Source organism: Lemur catta, chromosome 23, assembly GCF_020740605.2.
Source record: "Lemur catta isolate mLemCat1 chromosome 23, mLemCat1.pri, whole genome shotgun sequence".
Taxonomy (NCBI): Eukaryota; Metazoa; Chordata; class Mammalia; order Primates; family Lemuridae; genus Lemur; species Lemur catta.
In genome coordinates, this window is record NC_059150.1 from 4,683,532 (window position 1) to 4,709,053 (window position 25,522).

General features: G+C 49.7%; 1 protein-coding gene and 1 long non-coding RNA gene across 2 annotated transcripts; one reads left to right on the top strand and one right to left on the bottom strand.

Annotated features, from left to right (window-relative positions):
* The first annotated feature begins 3,675 nt into the window (after positions 1–3,675).
* On the top strand, positions 3,676–7,773 carry BTG2 (BTG anti-proliferation factor 2). Its single transcript, XM_045536287.1, has 2 exons — positions 3,676–3,951; positions 5,267–7,773. The coding sequence occupies exons 1-2, from the start codon at positions 3,810–3,812 to the stop codon at positions 5,599–5,601; spliced, it is 477 nt and encodes a 158-aa protein (XP_045392243.1). The 5' UTR covers positions 3,676–3,809; the 3' UTR covers positions 5,602–7,773.
* Positions 7,774–9,254: 1,481 nt separating this feature from the next.
* On the bottom strand, positions 9,255–18,373 carry LOC123626981. The gene is made up of 4 exons (XR_006731087.1): positions 18,236–18,373; positions 15,446–15,495; positions 10,769–10,889; positions 9,255–9,650 (listed from the first exon to the last, which is right to left on the bottom strand). It is a non-coding gene; the product is annotated as an uncharacterized LOC123626981 (long non-coding RNA).
* Between the last annotated feature and the right edge of the window lie 7,149 nt (positions 18,374–25,522).

The window sequence follows — 25,522 nt, forward strand, 5'->3', positions numbered from 1 at the left end:
ACAGAATTTTCTGGTTCAGATGAGGCACGAGCTGAAGTCCACCCTCACTTCCAGCACCACCATGCCCCCTCTTCAGTGGGAGGAGTCCCAGGTCAGCAGAGTGCATCCACATTTAAAATTCAAAACTCAACTCAAGGCCCTCAGGGTGAGGGTGGAGGGAGAAAGGAAAGAGTGAGGAGAAAGAGGAGGGGCAGGAAGGGGAGGAAGAGGAGCAGGAAGAAGAGGTGGAGAGGGAGAGATGGACCCTCTCACCTTATCCTGATGCTCAAACTACACCTTGGTTATACCAAGGAAAGTGTGTGTGTGTGTGTGTGTGTGTGTGTGTGTGTGTGTGTGTGTGTGTGTGAGGGTGTGTGTGCAACGTGCAAAGGGCAACGTGCAAAGGGAAATCTTGACTTTGAGTTTCTAAGAATCCTGCTCCTAGCAATTTAAATGCAGTTTCAGGAAATATCAAAATAATTGAGACTACTGTAATGTATTTGGCTTTATAAGAAACGGATTTGGAACCTAAATTCTGAGCTGGGTACAATTACACTACATATTGACGTTGGAACTTCGAATGTGGGATAATTTAAGCTTCCTCTCCCTAGACTTATGTGTAGAAAGAAACAGGGATGAGAAAGTAGGGAACTGCCTTCTGGTTCTATGGATCATCTCTGTGCTAAACAAAGTTCACAAACTAATCACCAGTTTTGCTCAACCTCAGGTTTCTACCTGTGGTCAGAAATTTGAGAGGCAACCAAGCCAAGTCCCCTCAGGCCCAACCAGGTGAGGCTGACACACCTTGAGCACTGGAGACAAGGGGTTATAGCCTCCCGGCTCCTGTCCCATCCAGTGCATTGTCGTCATCTATACTGACAGCTTGTTGGGACCGTGGGCCATGGCAACAGTGGCATAAGGGCTCCATGGTCTAATGAAAAGGGCACCATATTTGAAGTCTGCAAATTTGTTCCCAATCCTGGCTCTACTGGGAACTCACTGTGTGGTCTGGTGAATGATATAAAAACTACATAAGGACAGACTTCTAAGCAAACAAACAGGTGATGGTCAAAAGACTTTTTTCATCAATTCTGGTTACAGGGGATGTAAGGCCCAGAACACCACACCCCTGTCAAAGACACACTTACAAAGACATGGCAAGTATTTTCAGATTTAGGTGCTGAATGACCCCTTTATAGCTCTCTATACCCCGACCCATTTCACTGACTTCCTTGGTGGTTGCCCTTGGTCAATTCCGGCCTTGCTGACACCTGGTCTCTTTGGTTTGATGCATCTCTGGGTTATCTTGTTTTCAGTGTCAACCCTGTTTCCTGTAACAAAATTTTTTTCCCCTTAACGAGCAGAGATAATAGTCTCCTCTGGCCTGATCCAGCTCCTGGGGCGGAACTGGTGAAGTGACCACAGAAGAGATATATTTAATGGCAAAGTATCAGAATTCCAGGGCATTTTGATGAGTTACACAAAACAGTAGAGTAGAATATTTGAAATCTGAATTGTCCTGGAAATGTGGGACATATGAACATCGTAGCCAGTTTTCAAGTAACTCACAAACTGTTGTTGAGATGTCACCCTCTAAAAGGATCGTAACAATACCAAACGATAGATTATAAATGCCCAGTGAATGGTGTAGATAATGTTAACTCAGCATTGATAGAACCGCCAGCATAGCTTTCTAAGGCGGAAGACCAGGCTTAAGCTGTGCCTGGGGAGTGCGGGGATTGAGAGGGGTGGGAAGGAGGTGGTGAGCTACCCAGGAGACAAGACCATGAGCCATGGACATGCATGGAATGGGGACCGTGTTCCAGGGCACAGATGGGGATCAGGGGCAAAATGTTGAGACAAATGGGCTGTAGAGCTGCTGCGATACTTAGACGACAGTGAGGAGAGTGACCCTGGAGCACAAAGAGCCAGAAACCTAAAAAGGTAAGTGGGGCTAAATTATGAAGGTCTTAACTACTAGGCAAAGAGTTCCAGACTTAATCTAATGGACAGACAGGGAAGGAGATGTTTCAGAATGGTCTGAGCAAGAGAAGAGCAAGCGAGTACAGTCCTTTAGGAAGACAACTCTACTCACAGTGGGAGGGTGGGTGGTTTGGGCATGGGATTGGACAGAGTCCACTGCAATCATCCAGACAGGAAGAAGCAATGGGTTTGGGGACTGGGTCTGAGGAGCAAAGTGCTAGGAGAGGCTAAAGAGTCTTCTGGGTGGAGTGACTGGGAAAATGCTGGTGTCTCTGACGGAAATGGAGACCAGGAAGGGAGCCGGCTTTGGAGAAGTCGGTGGGCTTAGGTGGACATTGAGGTGGTGGCTGGACATCCAAGGGAAGGGACAGAGTAGGTGGGAAGAGGAGCAGGGTGGAAGGACATGAGGACAGACTGTGCAGAAGAGAAATTCTGTAAAAAAGTAAACGTCAAAATGGACTACATGAACAGGATCTTTCTGAGGAAAGGAAGAGGAAAGAAAAAAGAGGACTGAGGGGATGTAGTGTGGAGAATGAGGGGTATGCGTGTCCGGGCGCGGGGGGGGGGGGACACAGGAAGGGATCCAGGGCCGGCACAACCAGGAGAGGGGGCAGAGAAGCCTGGGACACAGTGTCAAGGACAAGCACAGGGAGACTGCTTCCAGAAGGTGGTCAGAGGGTCCAGAGTTCAAGGAAAATAGGAATTCATGGAGGCCACTGGGTTTGAATCGTTTAACAAATACAGGGCATCTATGTATGCCAGACCCCGTGCTAGGCTGTGTGATGTTGGTGAGAAGTTATTCCCATTCAACAGACATCTAGCAAGTACCTGTGATGGTGCCAGGCCCTCAGTGTAGAAGAGGGAGACTGAGGCTGGGTTTTCCCTGCTGAGGAGCGGGTATTTACAAAAGCTTCAGTCCACAATGAGGAAGGAAGAGGGCGGGGGAGTAGGGAGCAGGAGGGGGTGAGTGGGAAAATATGTACAGTCGAGAGCGGACCACTGCTTCAAAAAATTTGGCACTTAAAGGAAAGTGAGAACTAGAAAAATAACTTGAGGGGACAGAAAAGTCTTACAACACTCCCCGCAAACCCGGACAAATAGGTGAGACTTGTGTGTTTCTAAGCAAGAAAAAAGGCATTGCTGTAGAGGAAGAGCAGAACTTGTTGGGGGAGGCGGAATTATTATTAATATTATGGAAATAAATAGAAGACTTAGTCCCCATTTCCAAAGAGCCAAGAGAAATTCATTCTGATTAGTTAAGAAACATGGCAAAGGGGTAAAATGGTGACAAAGCGTCCTGGCGAGTGGTTCTGACAGTGTGTGGCTGAAAAATGTAGTGGGAGTCAGAAAAGGGGAACGCTTGGGAGAGGTGGTGTCAGCGAAGGCTTCTCGGAGGCGGCGGGCTCTAACCCGAACCTTGAAGGATGGGCGGAGAAGCGAGGGGGGCCTGCCGGGCGAGGAGCACGCAGGTCTCCCCTTCCCTCCGCCCAGAGCTCTCCGCCCGCCTCCCTCGGCTCGGGAGCCCCGCGCAGGTTCCCAGCACTGACGTCAGCGTGCAATGACCTCAGCGCCGAGGAGGCGGTGGCGGCCGCGGCGGGGGGACAGCGGGACGGGAGGGGGAGGCGAACGCCAGCACGCGGGGCGGGCCGGGGCGGGTCAGGACAGCCCCCATCCGCTGGCTGCGGCCAATGGGCGCCGCCGCCGGGGACAGTATGAAAGGCCGGCCCGAGGGAAGTCCCGGCAGAGCCCTAGCAGCGGCCAGGCCGGCAGAGGCTCGCGGACACGCACGTCCCACCGGAGACCTCTCCCCGCTCCCAGCCGCCACCGCTTGCTGAGCCGCGCACGACATGAGCCACGGGAAGGGGACCGACATGCTCCCAGAGATCGCCGCCGCCGTGGGCTTCCTCTCCAGCCTCCTGAGAACTCGGGGCTGCGTGAGTGAGCAGAGACTTAAGGTTTTCAGCGGGGCGCTCCAGGAGGCACTAACAGGTGAGCGCTCGCCGAGGGGCCTGGCGCCACCGGGGCTCGGTCCCCTCCCTGCCAGGGCCGTCTTTCCCCTACTCCTGGGGCAGAGTCGCCCAAGCGCGCAGCTCCGGGACTCAGTTGCCTCCTCCGATCCCGGGGCGGCTCACGGTCCCCTCTTCCCTGGGTGTCTCCCCTCCCCGGCCCTGCGCTCTGGTCTCGGTTTGTGGATGTTGTTGCTGAGCGCGCCCCTCCACGTTCCCAGGGGCGCAGACCCTGGTCCTGGAGTGCCATTCCGAGTCGGCTGTGTCCCGGAAGAGGGGGTACCTGCTGGTCTGAGTGCGGTCTCGTCTCATCGCCCTCGCTGGACCCTTGAGATCTTGAGACCCCTGACGGATGTTGTGGGCGACAAAGCCCTGCTGGCCGAGAGGTCCTTACGGGAGAAGGCGGCGCATCTGAGCCTTCTCCACAACTTGGAGTCCCCAGCGTGGTTCTTCCTTCCGGGCTGCGCTGTGCCCGAGGCAGTCTGCCGGTTGTTAACTTGCTGGAAGTTGGAATCTGGGCCGCCTTTGTGTTCTTTTTGGCCCCCCTTAGCCATCCGCCACCTACTGTGGTGCGGAGATGGCCCGGTAGCTAGGAACGTCCTCTGCGGGCGTGTGCTGGGGGCGCGGCGGGGGAGTGGGCCGCGGGACGAGAGATAAGCACCTCTGGCTGGGGAGAGAAACCCAGCTGTTTCTAGCCGGCTGCCGGCAGCCCTGGAAAGCGGTAGCCATCTCTGAGCGTGCCCACACAGATCCCGCTTCTGAGGAAGACATGTTTCATCAAAACAACCCCGTTTCTACTCCCTTCGCTACTGCTAAGGGTCTCCGACTGCTTCGAAAGAGGCAGCAGGGGCCACTTGTTACAGGGTGGAAGGCCCAGTGACTTGCTGTGGGCCCAACAGTGTTGGCAGCGTTGGTGGCGTTGAGCCGTCGGCTCACAGGTCTCCAGAGGCCTTGCCTGGACATGCCAGCCCCAGTCACACCCTTCCCTTCTTAAACTGGGGATGTGCCAGAAGCAGTACGCCGGCCACTAGAGTGTCCCCCAGAGCTCTGGGATCTCCTCCCAATATACACACATACCCCTCTCCTGGAAGTGGGGGGCAGGTCTCTCCAAGCTCCCATAAAATTTTCTCTGCTAGTGGCAAGAGGGTCCTGAAACTCAGGAGACTCCACTTCCCTTATTTAAAATCACTGGGCCCCTTCCCCTCCTCCTAACCATTCACCGTCCCCTGCGCCTTGTGGTAGTTTCCATGGCTCCGCTGCTCTAACCAGGGCGTCTATCCCTTATTCTGTCTCCACAGAGCACTACAAACACCACTGGTTTCCCGAGAAGCCGTCCAAGGGCTCCGGCTACCGCTGCATCCGCATCAACCACAAGATGGACCCCATCATCAGCAAGGTGGCCAGCCAGATCGGACTCAGCCAGCCCCAGCTGCACCAGCTGCTGCCCAGCGAGCTGACCCTGTGGGTGGACCCCTATGAGGTGTCCTACCGCATCGGGGAGGATGGCTCCATCTGTGTCTTGTACGAAGAGGCCCCTGTGGCCGCCTCCTACGGGCTCCTCACCTGCAAGAACCAGATGCTGCTGGGCAGGAGCAGCCCCTCAAAGAACTACATGATGGCGGTCTCCAGTTAGACCCCTGCCGCCCCACCCTGGCACTCTACTGTACTCATTCTGCCGTGACAACAGCCCACCACATACCTCAACCTGGGGAACTATTTTTAAATGAAGAGCTATTTATATTATATATATTATGTTTTTTTAAGAAAAGAGGAGGAAAAAAAAAAACCAAAAGATTTTTTTAAGAAAAAAATCCTTAAAGGGAGCTGCTTGGAAGTGGCCTCCCCAGGTGCCTTTGGAGAGAACTGTTGTGCGCTTGAGTCTGTGAGCCAGTGCCTGCCTGTGGGCGGAGGAGCAGCGAGGGGGGGCCTAGCCAGGTGAGGTGGGAGAAGCCTGGCTGGCACCCCAGGAAGACGTGAGAGGGAGCAAGCTAGGTTAGCAACTGTGAATGAGAGAGGTCAGATCTGCCCTGGGAGGGGAAGAGAGGCTGAGTCCAAACCCCTCTCTCTCCCCACCAGGACACTGGCATCCCTGGTTCCTCTCTTACTCAGGGGCATTCAAGCCTGGACTGAAATAATACTATGTTGCCTAATCTTGTCTTTTATTTTTCTAATGAGATCCTGGGCAGAGAGTGAAAAGGCCTCTCGAATTCCTTCTGCCCTAGGCAGCTTTTCTTGAAATCATGACTTGTTTCTAATTCTACCCTCAGGGGCCTGTAGACATTGCTTCCCAGCCAGGAATCTAAAGCTTTTTGGGTTTTTTTGTTTTTTGGTGGGGGGGGGATGTAAGGCAGGGGTTGGAGGTTATTGGGGTTAGAACCGAAGGGAACTCTGCACAAAACCTTTGCTTTGCTATGTGCTGCTTTGTGTGTATAATTTGGGGGGTGATTTGCAATGGAATTTTGGGACCCAAAGAGTATCCACTGGGGATGTTTTTTGGCCAAAACTCTTCTTTTTGGAACCACATGAAAGTCTTGATGCTGCTGCCATTGTCCCTTTGAGAGGTGGCTCAAAAGCTACAGGGAACTCCAGGTCCTTTATTACTGCCTTCTTTTCAAAAGCACAACACTCCTCTCTAACCCTCGCCTCTCCTCTCCCCATCTGATTGGGTCATGGAGCTATTTTCTAGGCAGTTCTCAGTCACTGTGCAATACGCCCCCTGGATTCCAAGAGGGTCTGGAGACCTGGCTCTCAGAACCTCCTGGTGCCCTGGTGGGCTTAGGGAACCATCTCTCCTGCTCTCCTTGGGATTATGGCTGGCTGGTCGGCCTTGCAGGTATTCCTTGGCTGAATGGGAGAGTGCCCCAAGTTCTGCAAGACTACTTGGTATTCTTACAGGGCTGACACTAAAAGCCAAACCTTAGGCACTGTTTTTTCTCCTTGGTGCTCTGAGCACCAGTGGGAGAGGTTGCTGTCTCTCTCAGTACAATCCAAATTTGTCTGTAGACTTGTGCAATATTTACTGTTGTGGGTTGGAGAAAAATGGAAAACTACACTGGGAAGAAAACCCCTTCCTTCAGTTCCTTGGTGACATTGGTAGGGGTCCTCAGAAGGCCTCAGAGTTTCCCAAACTGAATCACCTTAAGAAGGACAGAGCCAGAGCATCTGGTCCACCTGGCTTCCCTCCTGCTGTTGCCCCTTAGTGAGGAGTCTTCCCCCGACCCCTTCCTCTGCACCCAAGTTCTCCTCCCCACAGCCAGTCCCCTTTCTGGGATTTCTTAACTACTCAATTTCGATTCAAAGGTGCTATTTACCTACCTCCCTACCTATTCCCCTCAGTCCTGCCTCCTTTCCAACTTCCCAGATTTCATGCTGTCTTCCCCAGACCCTGCTCCTGGTCCTCACTGTTTTAAAGCTAACTTTGGGCCCACAGACCTAAGAGCTAATGCTCTGGCCTGTGGGTTGAAACAAAGCTGTGAATTACTGCAGGTTGTGTTCTTGCATCTTGTCTGCAAACAGGTCCCTGCCTTTTTGGAAGCAGCCTCATGGTCTCATGCTTAATCTTTTCTCTCTTCTCTTCTTTTTGATGTTCACTTTAAAAACAACCAGACCCCAGAGCCAGACTGTTGAGCAGGCCTATCTCTCCTATTAAGTAAAAATAAATAATAGTAGTACGTTTGTAAGCTATTCTGACAGAAAAGGCAAAGGTTACTAATTGTATAATAGTGTTTTTATATGGAAGAATGTACAGCTTATGGACAAATGTACACCTTTTTTTTGTTATTTCAATAAAAATGTAGCAGATGAACTGGTGTGGTGTAAAGAAGATAAAATTTCCACATTGCTAATTTGCATTTCCCTCTCAGATCCAAATCCTGTCTTTGCATTTCATAGTATTTCTCTTCAGTTGTACTCAAACAACCTATAGCATGTGGGTGGGACAAAAGAAAGATCTAGTTGTGTGGCTGGGCCATTTCCGGGCATGCCCTGTTCCCTAGGAAGTAGCCCCTTACTTTCCTCCTTTAACGCATATTCTAACAGTTCCCTGTGAAAGTGCTAGAAATAGCAGGGTTCTTTTAATCAGTGTTCCTTAGTCTAGCCAGGTCTCCACCTTACACATCCTGTTCTTGGTGGTCCTTAGTTTTCACTCATGCACTCACTGACTCAGGCATTCATTTATGTAGCAAGCATGTATTGTCGGTAAGTGCCACACACTGAAAATATGAAAAGTAATTAAGACAGCCTGCCTCTCACAGACCAATCCGGGTAAGCAAGGGATAATGAACCCTCCCAGACTGAGGCAGGATTGTTTGCAATTCCTACTAAAGGCTCTCTTGTCGTCTCTGGGGCTGCCATTTGCTACTTGCCATACTTGTCTTCTTAGATAAGATCAGTTGGGCCCCAGGATCTATGCACTAGAGCTGAATAACATTGCCACGAAGTAGCTAAAGAACAGCTACTTCTGGCAGCAAAAACTGGTGTGAGAGCTGGAGGTTTGTTACAAATTCATAACTCCTTTTGGCTATATATGAAATAAGAACTGTCTACATTATCCCTGACTTTTGGGTTCTTTCCATGAAGTCCTGACACAGGCTCAGCTGTGCCCACTGAGGTCACAAGTACATTTTTGACCTGGACTAATTTTTTTCTTGACCATAGGTGGGCTGTCTTCACACTCAATTTTAAGCGTGTTGACTCATACACAGTGGTGTGTGTACACATGCTCACATACACACACTTCATTTCATACCTCCATGACCTTTATCAACGAAAGTGCAGTTTGTTCTGGGTGTGCTAAGTCAGAGGTAGCCCAGGGAGGTGGTGTGTGGTATGCTCGTATTGCTTGAGGAGGCTAGGAGAGCCAGGGATGGGGTCAGGTCATCTGTATCATAAATGGAATTTAGTTATTGAGATCCACTTGTCTCAAGGGGTTGTTATTTAAAGGAATAGTCCCATTTTCATTTGTGGTTTCTAATACAAAAATGTCCCAGGCACTTGTTTAAAAGGACCTACTTTTTTAGACGTAAGGACAGGGCTGGGGTTGAGGAATTTTGCCCATCCTGCTGTGCTGTTCTCTTTTGGGTATTTGGTACAAAGTCATCATCTATCTTCTTCTTTCCTAAAAGGCCCTACTATGAAGGATATTTCACTGTTAAGTGGCAAGATTGAAATTCAGGGGAGGTTGTCTGGAAGCTGAGGGGACAAGCCAGGGAAACCACAGAATGACAGATTCATCTTAAGGTTGAATAATAATCCCTCTATTTACATGAGAGTGTTCTGTGATCAAGCAATGTGTTATTTATTTTAGCTCTGACCAATTTCAGTAGAAGTGGAGGGCACTCTTTGGCCAGCTGGGAATATAAGAGGTCTGGCCTTGAATTGCTTGAAGACTAGCAGTTGGTGGCTTTCCCGTGGTCAGGGACGAGGCATTGGTTGGTCCGTTCTGCTTCCAGCTCCCCCTCTTGGTAAACACTGCCAGCCTGGAGACCTGTGCTTGGTCAGCTGTTTTGGGATGATAACATACCTCCCCAGAGTGTGTTGACCATGGCCTGTGAGCTGCAGATTAAGAGCCCATCCTGGCTCCTGATAAGGATTCTGGGTGGGGCAGTCCTTGATGCTGCCACAAACAAGCCCCAGGAGGAAGAAACCCACTTCTGCGGGTCTGACATCTGCTCCTATAGCAGTCTGTGGTAAGGAAAGATAGTGAAGACTCAAGTGTCCTGGCTTCCAGGCCAGTACCGGCATCCCTGTTCCAACAAAGAATTCTGCACTGGGAGGGAGAACACATGGGTTGTGGTCCCGGTTCTCCTTGCTAACTAGCTGTGTGAGTTTGGACAAACCCCGCAGCTTTTCCCAGCTTCAAAATTAGGGGGCTGGATTAAATGACTGCTGTTCCTTTCTTCAGCTTTTAATTCTAAATCATCCCCATTATCCTGGCAATCACTGGAGGGCAAATTAGCACCATTATTTCATTATTTTCAATTAGTCGGACTGAAAGGTAATTTGGACTGGGAGGTAGAGTAAGTAATAATCTTCTCTTGCCTGGGTCAGACTCTTGCCTGATAAGATTTCAGTTTCCAAGCACAGTGAGGCAGTCGGCAAGGAGGTTAGGCGCTCAGGCTGTGTGGCGTCAGGCCACCTGGGGAGTTCTAATCTCAGCTCTACCACCTACTTACCAGCCAGACCTCAATTTCTTCATTTGTAAAATGGAATTAAGAATAGAACCTATTTCAAAATGTTATGAAGATTCGATGAGATCCAGAAACTACTTAGAATAGTCCTGGCACATTTAAGTACTCAATAAAATGAGAATTGTTGTTCCAAGCAGAACTTAACCTCTCCAAGGACTCTGAATTGGTCCTGAGATGAGGGACACGCTGGCATACTGGTGGCAGGAAACCATTATTAAAGTAATAGTACCTACTAGTACCCTCAAGAATGGCTGCAGTTAACACCAGCCAAGCAGCCTGTGGCCTCTCCCCCACAAAGATGATTCTCAATCCTCTGTTTAAAAATCCACACAGTCCGAAAGCCCTTCCTAGAGTCATATGCAGCCCATAGTAGGCACTTACAGAGTGAACGAATGATTGCTGACTGAATGAACTCACGTCTGACCTCTGTCATTCCTGCGGGGAAGTGTGCAGTATCATTGCTAGGCATCTGACCTCATTAGCAGGCCACAGGGCAGCTTTGACCCATTGGCTCCGCTGGTCTGCTTGCGGGATTAACACTAACCTGGGCTACGTGCTCATTTACACACACAGTGAGTAGGGAAAGGAGTTTCCAACAGCAACTTTGCTTACCTCCTTTCTGACCATTGTGGACTCACACCCACGTGTTTTCCCTTCCCAGAAGAGAAATAAATGGGGACGCTGAGAAGGACAAGCCCGAGCTGTGTGGCTTTCTCTTCACTTCTTTGCAAAGCTGGCGAGAAAAAAAGTTTGAGCTCAATCGAAGAGGCTCCCAGGGCCATGGATAACGATCTTATATAAACGAGTGTGTCCTGGATGTTCAGCTGATCTTTCCCCTGATGGGAGCCTGATTCTCTGGGCTGCTCATTTTGTTCCCAGTGGCTCTGCCACTCCCCACCCCATTCCCGTAAACAAGAATGGGCCTTGATTCAACCCTTGTCCAGTAAACCGGACAGGCTGCCTGGAGCACATCAGATAAGAGGAGGTAATAGCTGGTGGGTTGGAGCAAGGGCTGTTTTATTTACCAGCACCACCAGGGAAGGGCTATTTAAAGTCCAATGGGCACCAGGGGAGCGAGGGTGGGACCAGGCAGTAGATGAGTGAGGCTAACTGGACAGAAGCTCCGGCAGACTTGGGGAGTGAGATCAAATCCCTGTCTGAAAAGGGTCCCCCTACTTAGCTCTAGTCTACTGTCATCATGAGAGACCAGTGGTACCAGATATTGAGATTTTTCAAGAGCAGTCTGAAATGTAGACTTTTGTTTGACATCTCTCTAAACTCTAATGATGGAAACTAGTTTTTTTAAAGTGCTAAACACTGTTTTTTAAAGTATATATCTGCATGTGCCCCCAATTTGTGACCCATGATGCACCTGGGGCCACCTGGGAATGGGATTTGGGAATTTCCGACCCCACTCCCATACTAGGAGTGAGGCTCTGCAGTGGGGATATCGGTAGCAGGCTGTCCCCAGGGCCACAATCTCTAGGAAGGGGCATTCTGGTAAGTTCCTTATAGAATTGAAGGCACACAAGCAGCCTCTGCTTCCCCTCAAGAATTAAACAAAAAGCAGCTCTTCCCACCCTCAACTAGTGCCCATTAACCTGTGCTTGGGACAGCAGCCTCTGGGCCTTTGCTCAAGGAATGTCCCACCTACTTTTGCCTGGTTAATTCTTGTCTTCAAGATTCAGGCCACCTTTTCTGGGCAATTTTTCAGGAACATCTCCCCTTCACAGCCTGGGACATGTGGCCTTCCCTTGAGTTCCCATGACACTCAGTTCTTACAACTCTGAATTGACAGCTAGAATGTAGGCCAGGGACCTTGCCTGAGTAGTGCCTGGTACTTGGTAGGTGTCAGTGAACATTGGTTGAAAGAATGAATGTCAAAGTTGCCAAGTCTGGAGGCGAATACATGAAAAGGATTTAGATCAGGGTAGAAGGAAAAAAATCAAGCCCATTCAGGGTTGGCCAATGAGTCCCAGCTCAAAGCAGCTGGGAGTCACTGGAAACCTGTGACCACACCTGGAGAAAACTCAGTCCTTTGAATCTTGCAGGCTCTTAGGTCTTTAAGCACCTGCCATTGAAATGTAAATGTCACTTAGAGGGGGGTGGACACACTTTGAATCACGATGTAAGAGAGCCTTAGTTATCAATTAACTCCCTAAATGGGTTTACCCTGAAGGTAGGGCTACCTATGGCTAGGAAAGGGCTCTGCCCTAGGCAGCAGGAAAGGGAGAATAGATTCCACAGCTACTGAACGCTGATCCTGTCCAGAGAAATCCTCCTTTCCGCCGTCTATGTTGGAGGCCAGCTAGCTGTGCGGTAATGGAAATAGCACTGGGCCTAGGGGTTGGGAAATAGGGGCCTAGCTTCAGGGCTGACATGACTAGTAATAGATATCTTTGACATCTTGGACTGCTCCCTTCCCCACTCTGAGCCTCAGTTTTCTCATCTGTAAAATGAGTCACTTGTGCTAACTTACCTCTTACCATTCCATTTCCGTTTTCAAATGGAACGGAAAGAATTCTTTCATTCTGCTGTTCCATTTCCTGCCAGCACATAGTCCAGGTCTTGCCCCAACACACTCAAAAAACAACAGCCTCCTTCTCGCCCGCCCTGTCCCGCCACCAAGACCGGGCCAGCATCCTGGGACAGCCACAAACTCCATTTTCATCATGCCATTCACTTTCTGTTGCCTTTCTTCAACATTCTGAATCCCTAAGATGGGAATTCAAGGCTCTCCCAATCTTTCCAACCCCAAACTCCCTGTGTAACAGCCAAACCATGCCAGAACCCCTCACCTTGTCAAATTCTCTCCTGCTTTCCTTTCCTTGCAGTTCTGCCCAAAAGTTTCTCTACTCTGTCAATTTACTTGGAACAAAACCATTTTCTTTTAGGATCTGAGCAGCTATTATATGCTGCACACCTACTATTGCTAGGTTCTCTGCCTCATGCCTTCTACACAGTGTCTCTAATGTACTCTCCACAAGCATGCTGAGATACTGCGAGCTCACAGTCACAGATGCAGAAAGCAGAGCCCCAGTAACTAGAAGGGGGAAGGGGTGGAAACACGTTTAAAACCTCGGTTCTCTTGTCTCCAGAGTCTATGCCTTTTCCTTCCACTGCTGCCTCTTCAGAATGCCTTCCCTTGTCCTCTGTATACATTCTTATTTCAGGGCTTTTCAACATTTATACCTATGGTTTAAAACTACTCACACTTTCATGACATATTTCTTACTTCAGAGCCCCTTAATGATGCATGCACATGGTTTATTACTGTTCATATTTTTATAACAAAAGCAGTCAGCATGTCTTCATGTGTTGCTTTGGGTTGATGTCTGGAGGCTCTGCAAGCCCATGTCTCATCTCCAACTGTTGCCACTTGTGCCTCTACAGCAGGAACCATTGTTTTCTATTTCTTTTTTTAACCCCCTTGTGTCTGTCCACCACTCAGGCATGGAGCAGGCCTAAGTACACTGGCTGTTGAATGAAAAGATATGGGTCTAACAAACTGTGGTAGCTGTGGGGCAAGTACCCCTCCTCACTGCATCCCACATCCCCCTACTCTGAACCTAACAGGGAAAGCGCCCTCTTTGGGAGTTTCCTAAGAAGGGATGAAGGAGCCCTGTAAGCTCAGCCCACCTGCATGCACAGTTCCCAGGACATAGTCTACACACTAGTGAACTTGTTCTTGGGGGGATGCCAATGGCAGGGTTTCGTTTGATTTTCTTGGTTAAACCTATTCCACGTTAAACCACAACTTGAGATAATAAGCAGTGAATGGACAGATATGGATGGACATCTAGATAAATAAGTTCGGAAATTAATGAGACTTATCTTTGGAATGAACTTTCACATTACATGGGCTGATGTATCGCTCAAGGATTCTGTCCTCATGCCCGGACCACGAGTTTAAAGTTTTATGGTCCAAAGAGGTTCAGAATCTCTGGCTGAGGCTGAGAAGGCATAAGCCTTCTGAGGAGTCTTTCCTGTATGACTGGTCTTGTCTTGGCCCTAGGAAAGCTGGTGCTGGAGTAAAGGGATGATCCCTTTACTGCCTGTGGGGGTGGAGGGGCTGGTGCATTTGAGCAACTCAGCTGTTCGTTCTCAGCAGCTGGTGGGTGCCAAGAGAAGCGCAATTAAGCGCCTGACCCCCTCCCCCAGCTCCTCGCAAGCCTAACTCCTCCCCACAAACCCATTCTTCTCCTGGGCAGAGCCGTCCTTTGCCAGCTGCCTGCTCTCCAGGTGTTTCCTGTACTCTCTTTATTTGCCGGCCGGGGCAGCTGAGGGCGGGGAGAGGGAGTCTGTTTTGGCTTCCTGTTAGCCAATGGCAGTGGGTGTGGGGGAGGCTGGAGCTCCTGTATCTGGGGAGAATCGACCACAAGCCGCAGCTGCCTCCTGACACCTGCCTTTCTGAGAACTTGTAACCAGTAGTGGGCCCAGGGAGGAAGAAGGCTTCAGAGCAGGACAGGAGCTTCTGCTGGGTCAGGTTGGAATGGGGTCATTTCATAAACAGAATGTCCCAAGCTATCAACCTCAATTCTTTCCAGGGAGAAAAGGGTGGGATCAGAGCCCGAAGTGTGGGTCACCCCAAGGACCTCCGGGCAAAGGCCTGGCCACCTTGGACTTTAATCCTACATGAGAAGCCCAGGTGGTACGGGTAGGTTACCCTGCACTGTCCACCTGCCATGAAATGGCTGGCATTGCCTCCTGAGGCAAAGGCCAAGAGTACATGGGGAGATCTTGGCAAAGATTCTATTTCCCCCATTTCCTTCCCTGAAACAACTATGCATTCCCCATCCTCACCAAGACTCCCCAGCCCCAGCCAGCTCGGTGCAGAGACAAACATTGCCACAGGTTTCTCCCTGGCTGCTCTTTCCAGGGAGGCAGGGCAGTATTTTTGGTCCTGGTTTCTCCATTTCAGTTGAAATGATACGCTCATCTGCATGATTATTTAATTTCTGTCTCCCTGCTAGGCTGCTGGCTCCGTGGAACCAGAACCTGCCTGCTCTGAGACTCTATTGTATCTGCAGTGCTTGCACATGGCTTTGCACATAGTAGGTTCTCAATAATATTATAAACAAGTGAATGGGAATGTTACTGCTTTAATCCTTTTCTGTCTTTGTGTTTGTGATGTGCTATCTGAATAAGGCAATAATAAATAGCATTAGTGAGCACTTACCATATACACCTCATTGAATCTTCAGAGCCACTCTATAGCGTTGATACTATTAAATATTACCCTTAGACTACAGAGGGAGAAACAGGCTCAGGGAAGGTTAAGCAAATTACCTGTGGGCACACTGCTAGTAAGTGGCAGTCAGGCACAAATCCAGAACTGGCTGGATAAATGAAGAAAAAAGAAAAGAAAAGAAAAGAAATATTAAGGGAAAACTATACCCAGGGTTTCTTCTATGCCTCTCCTCTGTGAAATCTTTGCCCTTTGTCCTAGTCTTAAGTGATTTTTAAAAAGCTGATTGGCTTTTATAGCAAGAAGTAGCTGCTTCCTCCCTCATTCCCGTATATGGTGGTATGCATGTGTGTCTTCCATGGGTGTCTTTTTTGTTTTTATGTCATATTTCAGCTTGAATATAAGGTCCTAGAGATCACCTCTGATGTCGCTCAATATACACGCAGCATCTGCCTCTAACACAGTACCGGGGCATGACGCTGAAACAAAAAGGACTGAGGAGACCAGGTAGTCTAGACTCCTCAGGGGACCGTCTCTCTTTCCTTTGCCCTTTGCCTCCTTCCAGTTGCGGAAATCCCAATCCTATATAGACTGACCAGCCAGAGGGATTGCTTCACCCTAATCAGGAATTTCAGCTGTGGATTTCCCAGCCCTGGTGCAAAACACAGGAACCCCTTGTGTTCATTGTGACCCACTTCCTTTCTTACGGGCCAGCTCAGGGTGGAGGCTTAGGTCCCAGTGGCTTCTCTTGTTTTCACAAAAGGAAAATAATCTCCCTGTCATAATTACTGCTTGACCAATAGGCTTCTCCTGTGGCACTTCCCAGGGAAAAATATAAACGGAGCACTGATTGTGTCCTAGGATGAGAGTCAAAAATACCAGAAGGGGTGGAACAGGATGTAAAAGCGCTTGTTAAGATTAGAGTGCTTTTTGAATGTGACAGATTGATGTGGATCAATGCTGGCCTTGAAGTCCATGGGCCATATCTGGGGTCTAACACAGGGCCAGCTGCAAATGGCAGCTTGAAAGACATTTTCATGGTTTTGAGTTTTCAGCCTTTGGTCTGGCAGGCAATGGGTGTCCTACCGGGAGAGCCCTCTTACCTGCAGAGAGGAGTCCTTGTGAGAGGCACAGGGTGAGGGGAGGGCAAAGGAAAGAGAACAGGGATTGGTACTCAGGGTGTTGCCAGTTCAAAGGAGGTGACAGGATAATTATACAGGAAAGTGCCTAAAACACTGACTACATGGGATTAAATGCAAAGTAAGGGAATTACACAGAATGATATATATAAGTGAGTGCTCAGATAGTTGTTAGACAAATGGAAACGATCACAGATGGATGAAGTTAGCTTGAGCAAGGATTGGGAAAGAGACACGTTTTGAGAAATGCCTTTGCAGCTAACACATCTTTGTTATTATATCTTATGCCCAGGGAAGGAACCCAAACCACCTCTGAACACTGGCCCCTTGGCCCCTTGTCCAGCGCAAACAACAGGGAGTGAGGTGGGTGGGCAGAAGAGCAGGGCCTGAAGCCAGTTTGGAGGAGAGCTTCCTGCCATTCCCTGTGTTCTCTCAGCAGCCACTCTGCTCCCCCATGCTCCGTGGCCCCCTCCCCATGCTGACCCCAGCACCACCAGCTCAGCCCTTATGCAGAAAGAGCAACCGGGGAGTTCAGCCCACAAGAATGCATGCCTATGGCCTCAGAGTCATAACTCTGCCACACCTTTGACTGTTTTGAGACATAGGGAAAGGTTCCCTTTTATTTTGAATTTATCGAGAGGTCTTTTAGCACCTTAACCCAGAGTTCCCCTATAATCCTCCCAAGTCAGGCTGGACTGATGTTGGAAGGCAGAAGGAAAAGGGAGACAGAAAAACTGAGGTCCAGGAGGCTGGCGGGGAAGGTGATATGCCTTAGCTCAACCCCCACCCCGCTCTTTAAAAAAAATCTTTACGCTGCCTTAGACCTTTCTAGTCTCAGTTGCCTCATGAAATAATAGATGGGAAGTACTTTGAAAAATGTCTAAAGTGCCGTGCCCACTCCACCTCGTGGGAGCTATGGGCATGGGGGAGTTGAGAGGAAAGCCTTGTATTTCCGAAGCCTCTCCTGTTGACAGAGCATTGATGGAGGTCAGCTTCCTCTCCACCGTGCTAGGACGCAGGGGCTGCTGGGTGTTTTGACTCCCAGTTTACAGAGAGGAAAGTAGGACTCAGACAACCCAGAAGACTTGCCCAGAATTACAGGACAAGCAGACAGTGCGCTGAGATTGGAAGGTGAGTCTTCGGACACCTAGCTTCTTAAAGTCTGGGGACACGTGTGGATGATTTTGACAGAATCCCATTCTGGAACAAGGCCGCAAACTTTATTATTGATTCGCGGAGCCCCCGGATCCCACTACTCTCCACCTGTCCCGGAGGCCTTGGATTTTCCATTGGACCCTATTTCTGAAGAGGCAAAACAACACTAGGTCAAGGGATTTTTTGCTTAATGAAAGCCTCAAAGCACAAAGCCCCAAACTACAGCGGCTTAGCGTTGCCGCCCCATGCCGAGGTCTCCCTTCCCAGGGGCCCTGGCTCTGTACAGAGCTGGCCAGGAGCCGAGGAGGAGCGTGGGGGCAGAGCTTCCCCAAAGGAGGACAGATGGGCAGGCTGGCCCCTGCGCCAGCGCTTTCAACAAACTTTTTGTTTTCCAGCCAAACCCGCAGCGTCGGTTCCCCTCTCACCTCCCTGATGCCTGGCAGCCCACCCCTCCCCCGCCCCGTCTTTGCGCTGGCTCGGAGGAGGGATGGAGGCCTTTCTCCTTGGCGACTAGGAGAAGGATGAAAGGAGGCTTGCAACTGGTGTGGGGCAACTGTTGCCATCTGTCTGGTGGGACGTCACCAGGGAGGGTCTCACCCATTCACTCCTTCACGCATTGCTGGGCTTGGGCTTTTTGTTCGGTTGGCTGGAGGGCCGGGGGCTGCTGGAGGGCAGTGCAGGGAGGCTGCGGGCGAGAGAAGCAGCTCTTTTGTGTCCGCACCAAACTTGCAGTGACTCACTAGGTCAATTTGCATGCGGACGCTGCCCTAGCCCCAAACCCCTCAGGTGATTGACACCCCCTTCCCCATTTCGCAACCCCCCTCCTCCCCTGGGCCACACAACTCCCCGGCCTTAGAGGGAGCGGCCCGGCTTCTGTGCTGGGCTGAGGAGCAGCCAAAGCCTCTCGGTCCTCATCCCTTTCCCAGTGCGAGGTGGATCTGGTGTCCTCCTCCCTCCCCACCCCCAGCCTGGAAGAGCTGACGTCCTGGAGTCCTGCTCCCTCCCCACCCCCATCAGTGTCTCACAGCTCTTCTCTTTTTGTTTTTTTTTTTTTTTTTTTCTGCAGACCAGGCCTGGCAGGCAGAGGGGCCAAAGCGGGAGAAAAGGCCCATTAGCCGCCGCCTGGCAGCTGAGCAGGAAAAGAAAGGAGCTGAATGGAGGCGGTGGGGTTGGCAGCTCTCCAGCCCAGCTCCTGGTCTTTGAATAACACCCCAGGCCAGGGGCTGGGGATCCGTGTGGGGGAGGCTCTGGGGCATTTAATTATTTAAAGGGCTCAATGCGAGGAGCTAAGTCCCTGGGGAAGGGGGAGGACAGGCAGATGGCGTGCCCAGGAGCTGCAGGGTGGGTGGACGGGAGTGAGGGGGCAGGGAGGGGCTGAGCGGAGGCGAGGGCTCTGAGAGTCACAGCATGGGGACCGGGAAGTGAAACCGCGAAGGTCCCCCTGACCCTCAGAGTGCCCTGCAGACAGCCTTTCCCAACACCAGCTGGGGGCCGGGTCTCAGCACTCCCCGGCCTCAGAGTTGCTGTCTGCCCAAAGTGCAATCCATTTTGGAAATATACCACAGAACTGTCCAGTTTGGTGCGTTAATATTTCACCTCTTTTCTGGCATTGAGCAATATTCCAGCCTGGCTCACCTGGCTAGGACTGGACCCATAGGCAGGAGAATTTTGTCTGGCTTTATTTTTCTCTTATTTTTTTTTTTATTGTGGTAAAATTCACCTACCATAAAATTCACCATTTTATCTGGTTTCATTTTATGTGGGTGAGAACATGCAGCGAGTCCCTTGGGAGTCTGGAGAAGGCCGGTAACTGGAGGCCCCGTTCTTGGGGGGCGTGCACTGCTCCAGAAGGCAAACATTCTAGCCTTTTCTTTGACAGAGCAGCAGGAAGGGCTACGTCTCGTAGAGCAAGGTCGGGGGGTCCCCAGGTGGAAACCCGCTGCTGAGTATAGTACAAATCCGCTGTACCGTGTCCCAGCTCTGTGACAACAGGCAAGTGACTTAACCTCTCAACGCCTGGTTTCTCTTCCTTCAACTGAGGGTAAATTAGTGCCTATTAGGTATTGACAGGATCGATCAATAAATGTGAGGCACTCAGAGTGCCTGGCTCTCGGCAAGCGCACACCAAATGTCATTAAATATTATTATTGTCATTACCAGGTCGGGGGGCTTTTATATAGGCCACACAGCGGAAACGGAGAGACATGGGATTTGGGAACCGGGTGTGAGGCCCAAGGAGAATTTTTGGAGGGTGTAGATTTGCCTCCACCCTTTCTCTGTAACTAAGCCATGGCTGGAAATATATATATATATATATATATATTTTACCGTTTCTAGAACAATAGCCCTGTTTAGGTAGCCCCCTTTCCCGCCTGCGCCCCTCTTCCCCCTTCACCAGGACAGCCCCAGACCCTGTCGTCGAGACCCTTGCTTTGTGGCAGTTGGGGCACCGGTGTTAGCCCCATTTTACAGATGGAACCGTCGACTTAGCCCAGCCGGGGGAGGGCCTCGGGCAGGAGGGAGAGACGGCCGGCTGGGATGCGAGGGCGGGCAGGTGTCAGGATATGGGCCGAGGGAGGAGCCCTCGCTCACCCACCCACGTCCCTCAATCCCCACAGAGCGTCTGACTGGGGCCATCAAGCGCTACCAAGCGCGCTCGCCAGTCTGCTCTCTTCGCCCGGCAACAGCGCCCGCGCCCCGGCCTCCGCCCCCTTTGGGGAAGCCCCACCTTGGCAACAAGCTGCTGATTGGCTGGCCCGGGAGCGGAGCGGGCCAATCAAAACCCAGCTTGACGCTGCCGGTTTGGCAGGGAAGAACTAAAAGAGAGAGAGAGGGAAAAAAGCGGGGCTGAGGGCACTAGGTGGTTTCCCAGCCACTTGCTCACGGGGCGGCTGTGGAGAACGGGGCCTTTCAGAAAGAGGGCGAGGCGGTGGGAGCGGCCGAGGCGGGGCGGCTGCTGTGCCTGGCTGGGTCCCCTCCTGCCACCTGCTGCCCGAGTTCCTCAGGCCCCCAAGCCGCGGACGCGTCCTCGCTTCGCAGGCCTCGTCCGGAGACTCAGGGAATCCGGGGGTTCCGCGTTCCCGGACCTCCAGCCTTTTCCAGCCCGCCCTCCACGGGCCCTCGGGACTTGGCCAAGCGTTTCCCCACGTTTGTCACTCGGCCCCGTTCGTTTCCTTCTCGTGTGTCTGCGCGTGTTCGCGCCCTCCCCTGGCCGCAGCCACCTGACTGGGCTCCTGTCGCCGTCGCCGGCCACCTTCGAAAACCTTACACCGTGGCTGCGGGCTCCCGCCTGCGTCTTGTGGTGGGGAATACAGTTTCTGAGGACATGGATTGTAAACCAAAGTATCCTGGATAACTGTCCTCCCACCTCACCCCTCCCCCAGCCCTACCCATAGATTCAAAGAACTGAGCGTCAACATTTAGACTCGAGACCAGTGACCAGCATGGGACCCCCGCCTCTGCCGCCTGCTGTGTTACGCTGAGCTGTTTCTTGACCTCTCTGAGCCTCAGTTTCCTCCTAGGAAAAGTACTAATGATAATAATGGCACCTACTCCTAGCATCATTGTGACGAAATGCCTGGCACATAATTGCCTAATAAATGATGATACTATTTTGGGTGTTTATAACAAAGGAATGAGTATTTTTTTCTCACATTTTACCTGAGCTCTCCATTCTTGGTTTAGGTGCTAAGGATAACACTAGATCCTAGGGACATTTGAAATTCCTACTAATAAAGTGATATAAGACACAGAATAAAATTTAGTATAGTCTCAAAGCCCCGACCCTAGGATGGGCCCTGATTTTAGCTCATGAAGAAAACTAAAAAGAGGGAGAAATTTCTTGACAGGACAGGATTCCTCTTTTCTTCAAGGACTTTTCTTCAGATTCCTTTCTCCCAAAAACTTTAAACAGCAGCACCTTAGGCTTTACAATAACGTCCCCTATTTCAATAGGGTTTTTAACATTCTCATTTTGTCATGGACTCCCGGAGTGTCCTACCTGATCTCTCCATATACCCACATTGATACCAAGATGCGCTTGCCAATTTTCCCCAAACCCCTCTCCTGAAGTCCTTTCTTGTCACCTTCTTGTCACCTGGACACTCAGCCCTCTGTATTCTCTTGCCTGCCTGGTATATACATGCTGGTGCATAGATTTTCCTCAGTGAATGTGGAGACTGGCCATGCAGTGCTCACTTGGCCGCTGTCCAGTTCTGTCACCTGCTGGGCTGGGTTGATGTCAGAATGGGCTTTTGTTGATGTTTTACATTGTTAAGAATGAAAGTGACGATGTGTCTGGGACATTTTGGTGGTGCCTGACGGTAGGGACAGGGGGGAGGGCAAGAAGCCCACAGCAGTGGGATGTAGTTCAATGGGGAGCCAGTAGCCCTGGGTTTCAGAGTCTGTGGCTTTAGGGACAAGTCAATTGAACGTGCAAGGTTTCAATGACCCTATCGGTAAAATAGCATGAATCATACCTCTCTCCTTACTGTATAGACATTTTCGGAAAAGAAATGAGGTCGTGGAATTGAAAGCGCTTTACACTTTCTGAAAAAAGGTGTGTGTGGGGGGGTGGGTGGGTAATGGGCTACTAAATTCAGTTCACACCACTCTTTTCATTGGGCCTAAAAGAATACGATCCCACGGGTGTTGTTAAAAACTTATGAATCCGGCTGTGTGTTAACTGAGGTGGAGTATTTGGAGGAATCATATGATTTGATCCCTACCATTAAAGAATTTACAGTCTAAGCAGGTAGCTCAACTAACACATAAAACACTAATGTGTGGTACTGACTGTGGGTTATAATAATGGTTCCCACCTATCCAGTTTTATCCTGCAAGGAAAGGATAAATTGGTGATATGCCCCACTTTGTGCGGAACAGCTGCTGGTCTCTTACCTCTTCCTTCTGTCCTTGGCAGACCACGGGGTCTTACAATCCATCCTTGCTGCTGTCTTCAGCACCCGTGAGTCGTGGCCTGATGTGAGTCCTGGGCTGGGGGAGATGCCAGTGCATTCCCAGGGGCCTTCTCTCCTGCTCACCCTTGGTGCTGCCCTTCACCTACAGTCATGTCGTACCTGTTCCTGATGCCTTCTCACCTGCACCTGCCCCCTGTTGCTGCTTACAAATGCCAACACAGCCATTGTAGCTGCAGCAGCTGCTCTGGGGTGGGCCCTGGGTGGACATCAGGGGTACTGTTGCCTGTGTCCCTCCTGTGCTTGGAAAGAAAGGCCATCTCTCTTCCTCCTTCCACAAGAGGAAGAAGAGTGCTACTGTAACCCTCCTAATCTCTGCATTTGCCCCCCAGGCCAGGTTGACTTCTGAGAAGAAATAGATCAGTGTAATTGCTATCATCTTTGAAAACAAAAGATGGGACATGCCAATTAAAATTAAAATCAGTACCAAATCACACCTATCAATGTGACAAAATTTCTAAATTCTGAAGCAGTATTTGGCATTGGAAGGATGTGGGGAAAAGGGGACCCTCATGTACTGATGGTGTGAGTGTACGCTTGTACCACCACTTTGGAGAGCAGTTTGACAGTATCTAGTAAAGGTAAACTGGTCACACTTCATGACTCATCAGTTCTCTCCTAGGCATATATGCCGGTGGCTCCTAACTGGTGGTGATTTTGCTCTCTAGAGCTGCGGTCCCCAACCCCAGGGCCACACTGCTCCACCGTCCCTCCTCCCACCGCCCCCCCAACTCCCATCTGTGGAAAAATTGTCTTCCATGAAACCCATGCTTGGTGCCAAAAAGGTCAGGGACCACTGCTCTAGATAACATTTGGCAACTCTGAAGACATTTTTGATTGTTTCCACAGGGATGGGGGCAGAGGGTGGGTGCTACTGGCGTCTAGTGGATAAAGGCCGGGATACTGCTAAACATCTTACAACCTGCAGGATGTCTATTCCTCTCCACCCGCCTACCCCTGCCCCGCAAAGAATTATTCAGCCCCAAGTGCCAAAAAATGCCTCTGCAGAGAAGCCCTGGTATATACCCTAGAGAGACTCTCAAATATAAGCTCAAAGAAACAAATAAAACAATGTTTGCTACATTATATTTCTAACAATAAAATATTGAAAACAATCTAAATGTCTTTCAAAAGGAAAATAGAGAAATAAATTTACAAAGGCTAGAATGAATAAAATGGAACTACAAGAATCAATATGGATTCATTCTTGAATGTATAATGTTCAAGATAAATTTTTCGTAAAGATAAATCTCGAACACATAATGTTTCCATGAAAATATCAGAGTGATACATAACATATGATACCATTGTGTAAAATTTAAAGACACACATGACTCTCTAGTTTATGGGTATGTCAATATGTAATAAAAGTATAAAAACGCACGTGCCTCAGAAGGTTACCTCTAGAGAGAAATGGAAGGAGCTAAAAGAGGACTTAAAATGTAGTTTCAATGTTTTATTTTCTTAAAAACTTGCCTAAATTCCACAGACCCACTCAATTTTGTAAAAATCAGAAAAATTACCTAAAGCAAATATGACAGAATGTTAGCATTAAACAGAATGTTAATGGTAAATCTGCATGGTAAATACGTGGGTCTTTGTTACTTTCTGTGCTTCATTGTAGGTTTGAAATATTTCATAATTAATAAAGAACAAAAGATGTAGACTCAAGGATTTATGTGAGTTGTCATCTACTTACACCAACCCAAAAAGATGTCCTCTCTTCTTTTTCTCTGTCACTTAGTTTGGTGAATACGTGATGCCTACCTTGGACCATTTTTGCCATTCTCGGGGTGTGATCCACCAGACAGCAGGACCCGGGTCTCTGGCGCCTGGAGTTTAGTATAATACTTGGCTGATATTCCATTCCCAAAGCCCTAGAAACATCTGTCTGACATCCTAGATGAAGCTCTCTTAGTCTGCTTTAGGGAAGTCCCTGTTAGATGGTGTAGTGGGTTGAATAGCGTCCCCGCAAAACCCATACCCACCAAGAACCTTAGAATGCGATCTTATCTGGAAACAAGGTCTTTGCAAATGTAATTAATTAAGGGTCAAGATGAGAGCATAAAATAAATTTGTACAATGATTACATATCCATAATAATAAAAATTTCAAAATTTTAAAAAAGGGGCGGGGCATGGTGGCTCATGCTTGTAATCCTAGCACTTTGGGAGGCTGAGGCAGTAGGATCGTTTGAACTCAGGAATTCAAGACTAGCCTGAGCAAGACCAAGGCCCCGTCTCTGCAAAAAATAGAAAAATTAGCTGGGCGTGGTGGCACACGCCTATATTCCCAGCTACTCAGGAGGCTGAGGCAAGAGGATCCCTTGAGCCCAGAAGTTTGAGGTTGCAGTGAGCTATGATGACGTCACTGCACTCTAGCCAGGGCAACGGAGTAAGATCTTCTTTCAAAAAATAAAAGAAAAGAAAAAAGAAAAAGAAAGAAAAGAAGAGATCATACTGAATTAGGGTGGGTCTTAAATCTAATGTCTGGAGGGGAGGACACAGAGACAGAGAAGGAGGCCACATGAAGACGGAGGCAGGCAGAGATCGGAGTTACGCTTGCACAAGGGACCCCAGGAATCACCAGAAGTTGGAAGAGGATTCCAGCTCCTCTACATTCTTCCTAGAGCCTTCAGAAGAAGCAGGACTCTGCCAACTCCTTGATTTTGGACTTCTGGCCTCCAGAACTATGGGAGAATAAATACATTTTGAAAACTGTTTGAAGCCACCCCATTTGTGGGTGCTTTGTTTCGGCAGCCCTAGGAAACAAACACAGATGGATTCCGCATATTGGAAACCAGATTCAACGCAGTGTTAGCTTTCACCAGAATGAAGTATTTCTGGATTCAGAGGAAAGAGGCATTTGTATGTGGCAGTCCTAATTTATATAAGAACACCTAGGCCCC

Bases quoted from the DNA above. Each gene is read 5' to 3' on its own strand.
- BTG2 (XM_045536287.1), top strand. From the start codon at position 3,810: ATGAGCCACGGGAAGGGGACCGACATGCTCCCAGAGATCGCCGCCGCC. The intron at 3,952-5,266 runs GTGAGCGCTCGC...CTGTCTCCACAG, and splicing joins GCTCCAGGAGGCACTAACAG to AGCACTACAAACACCACTGG.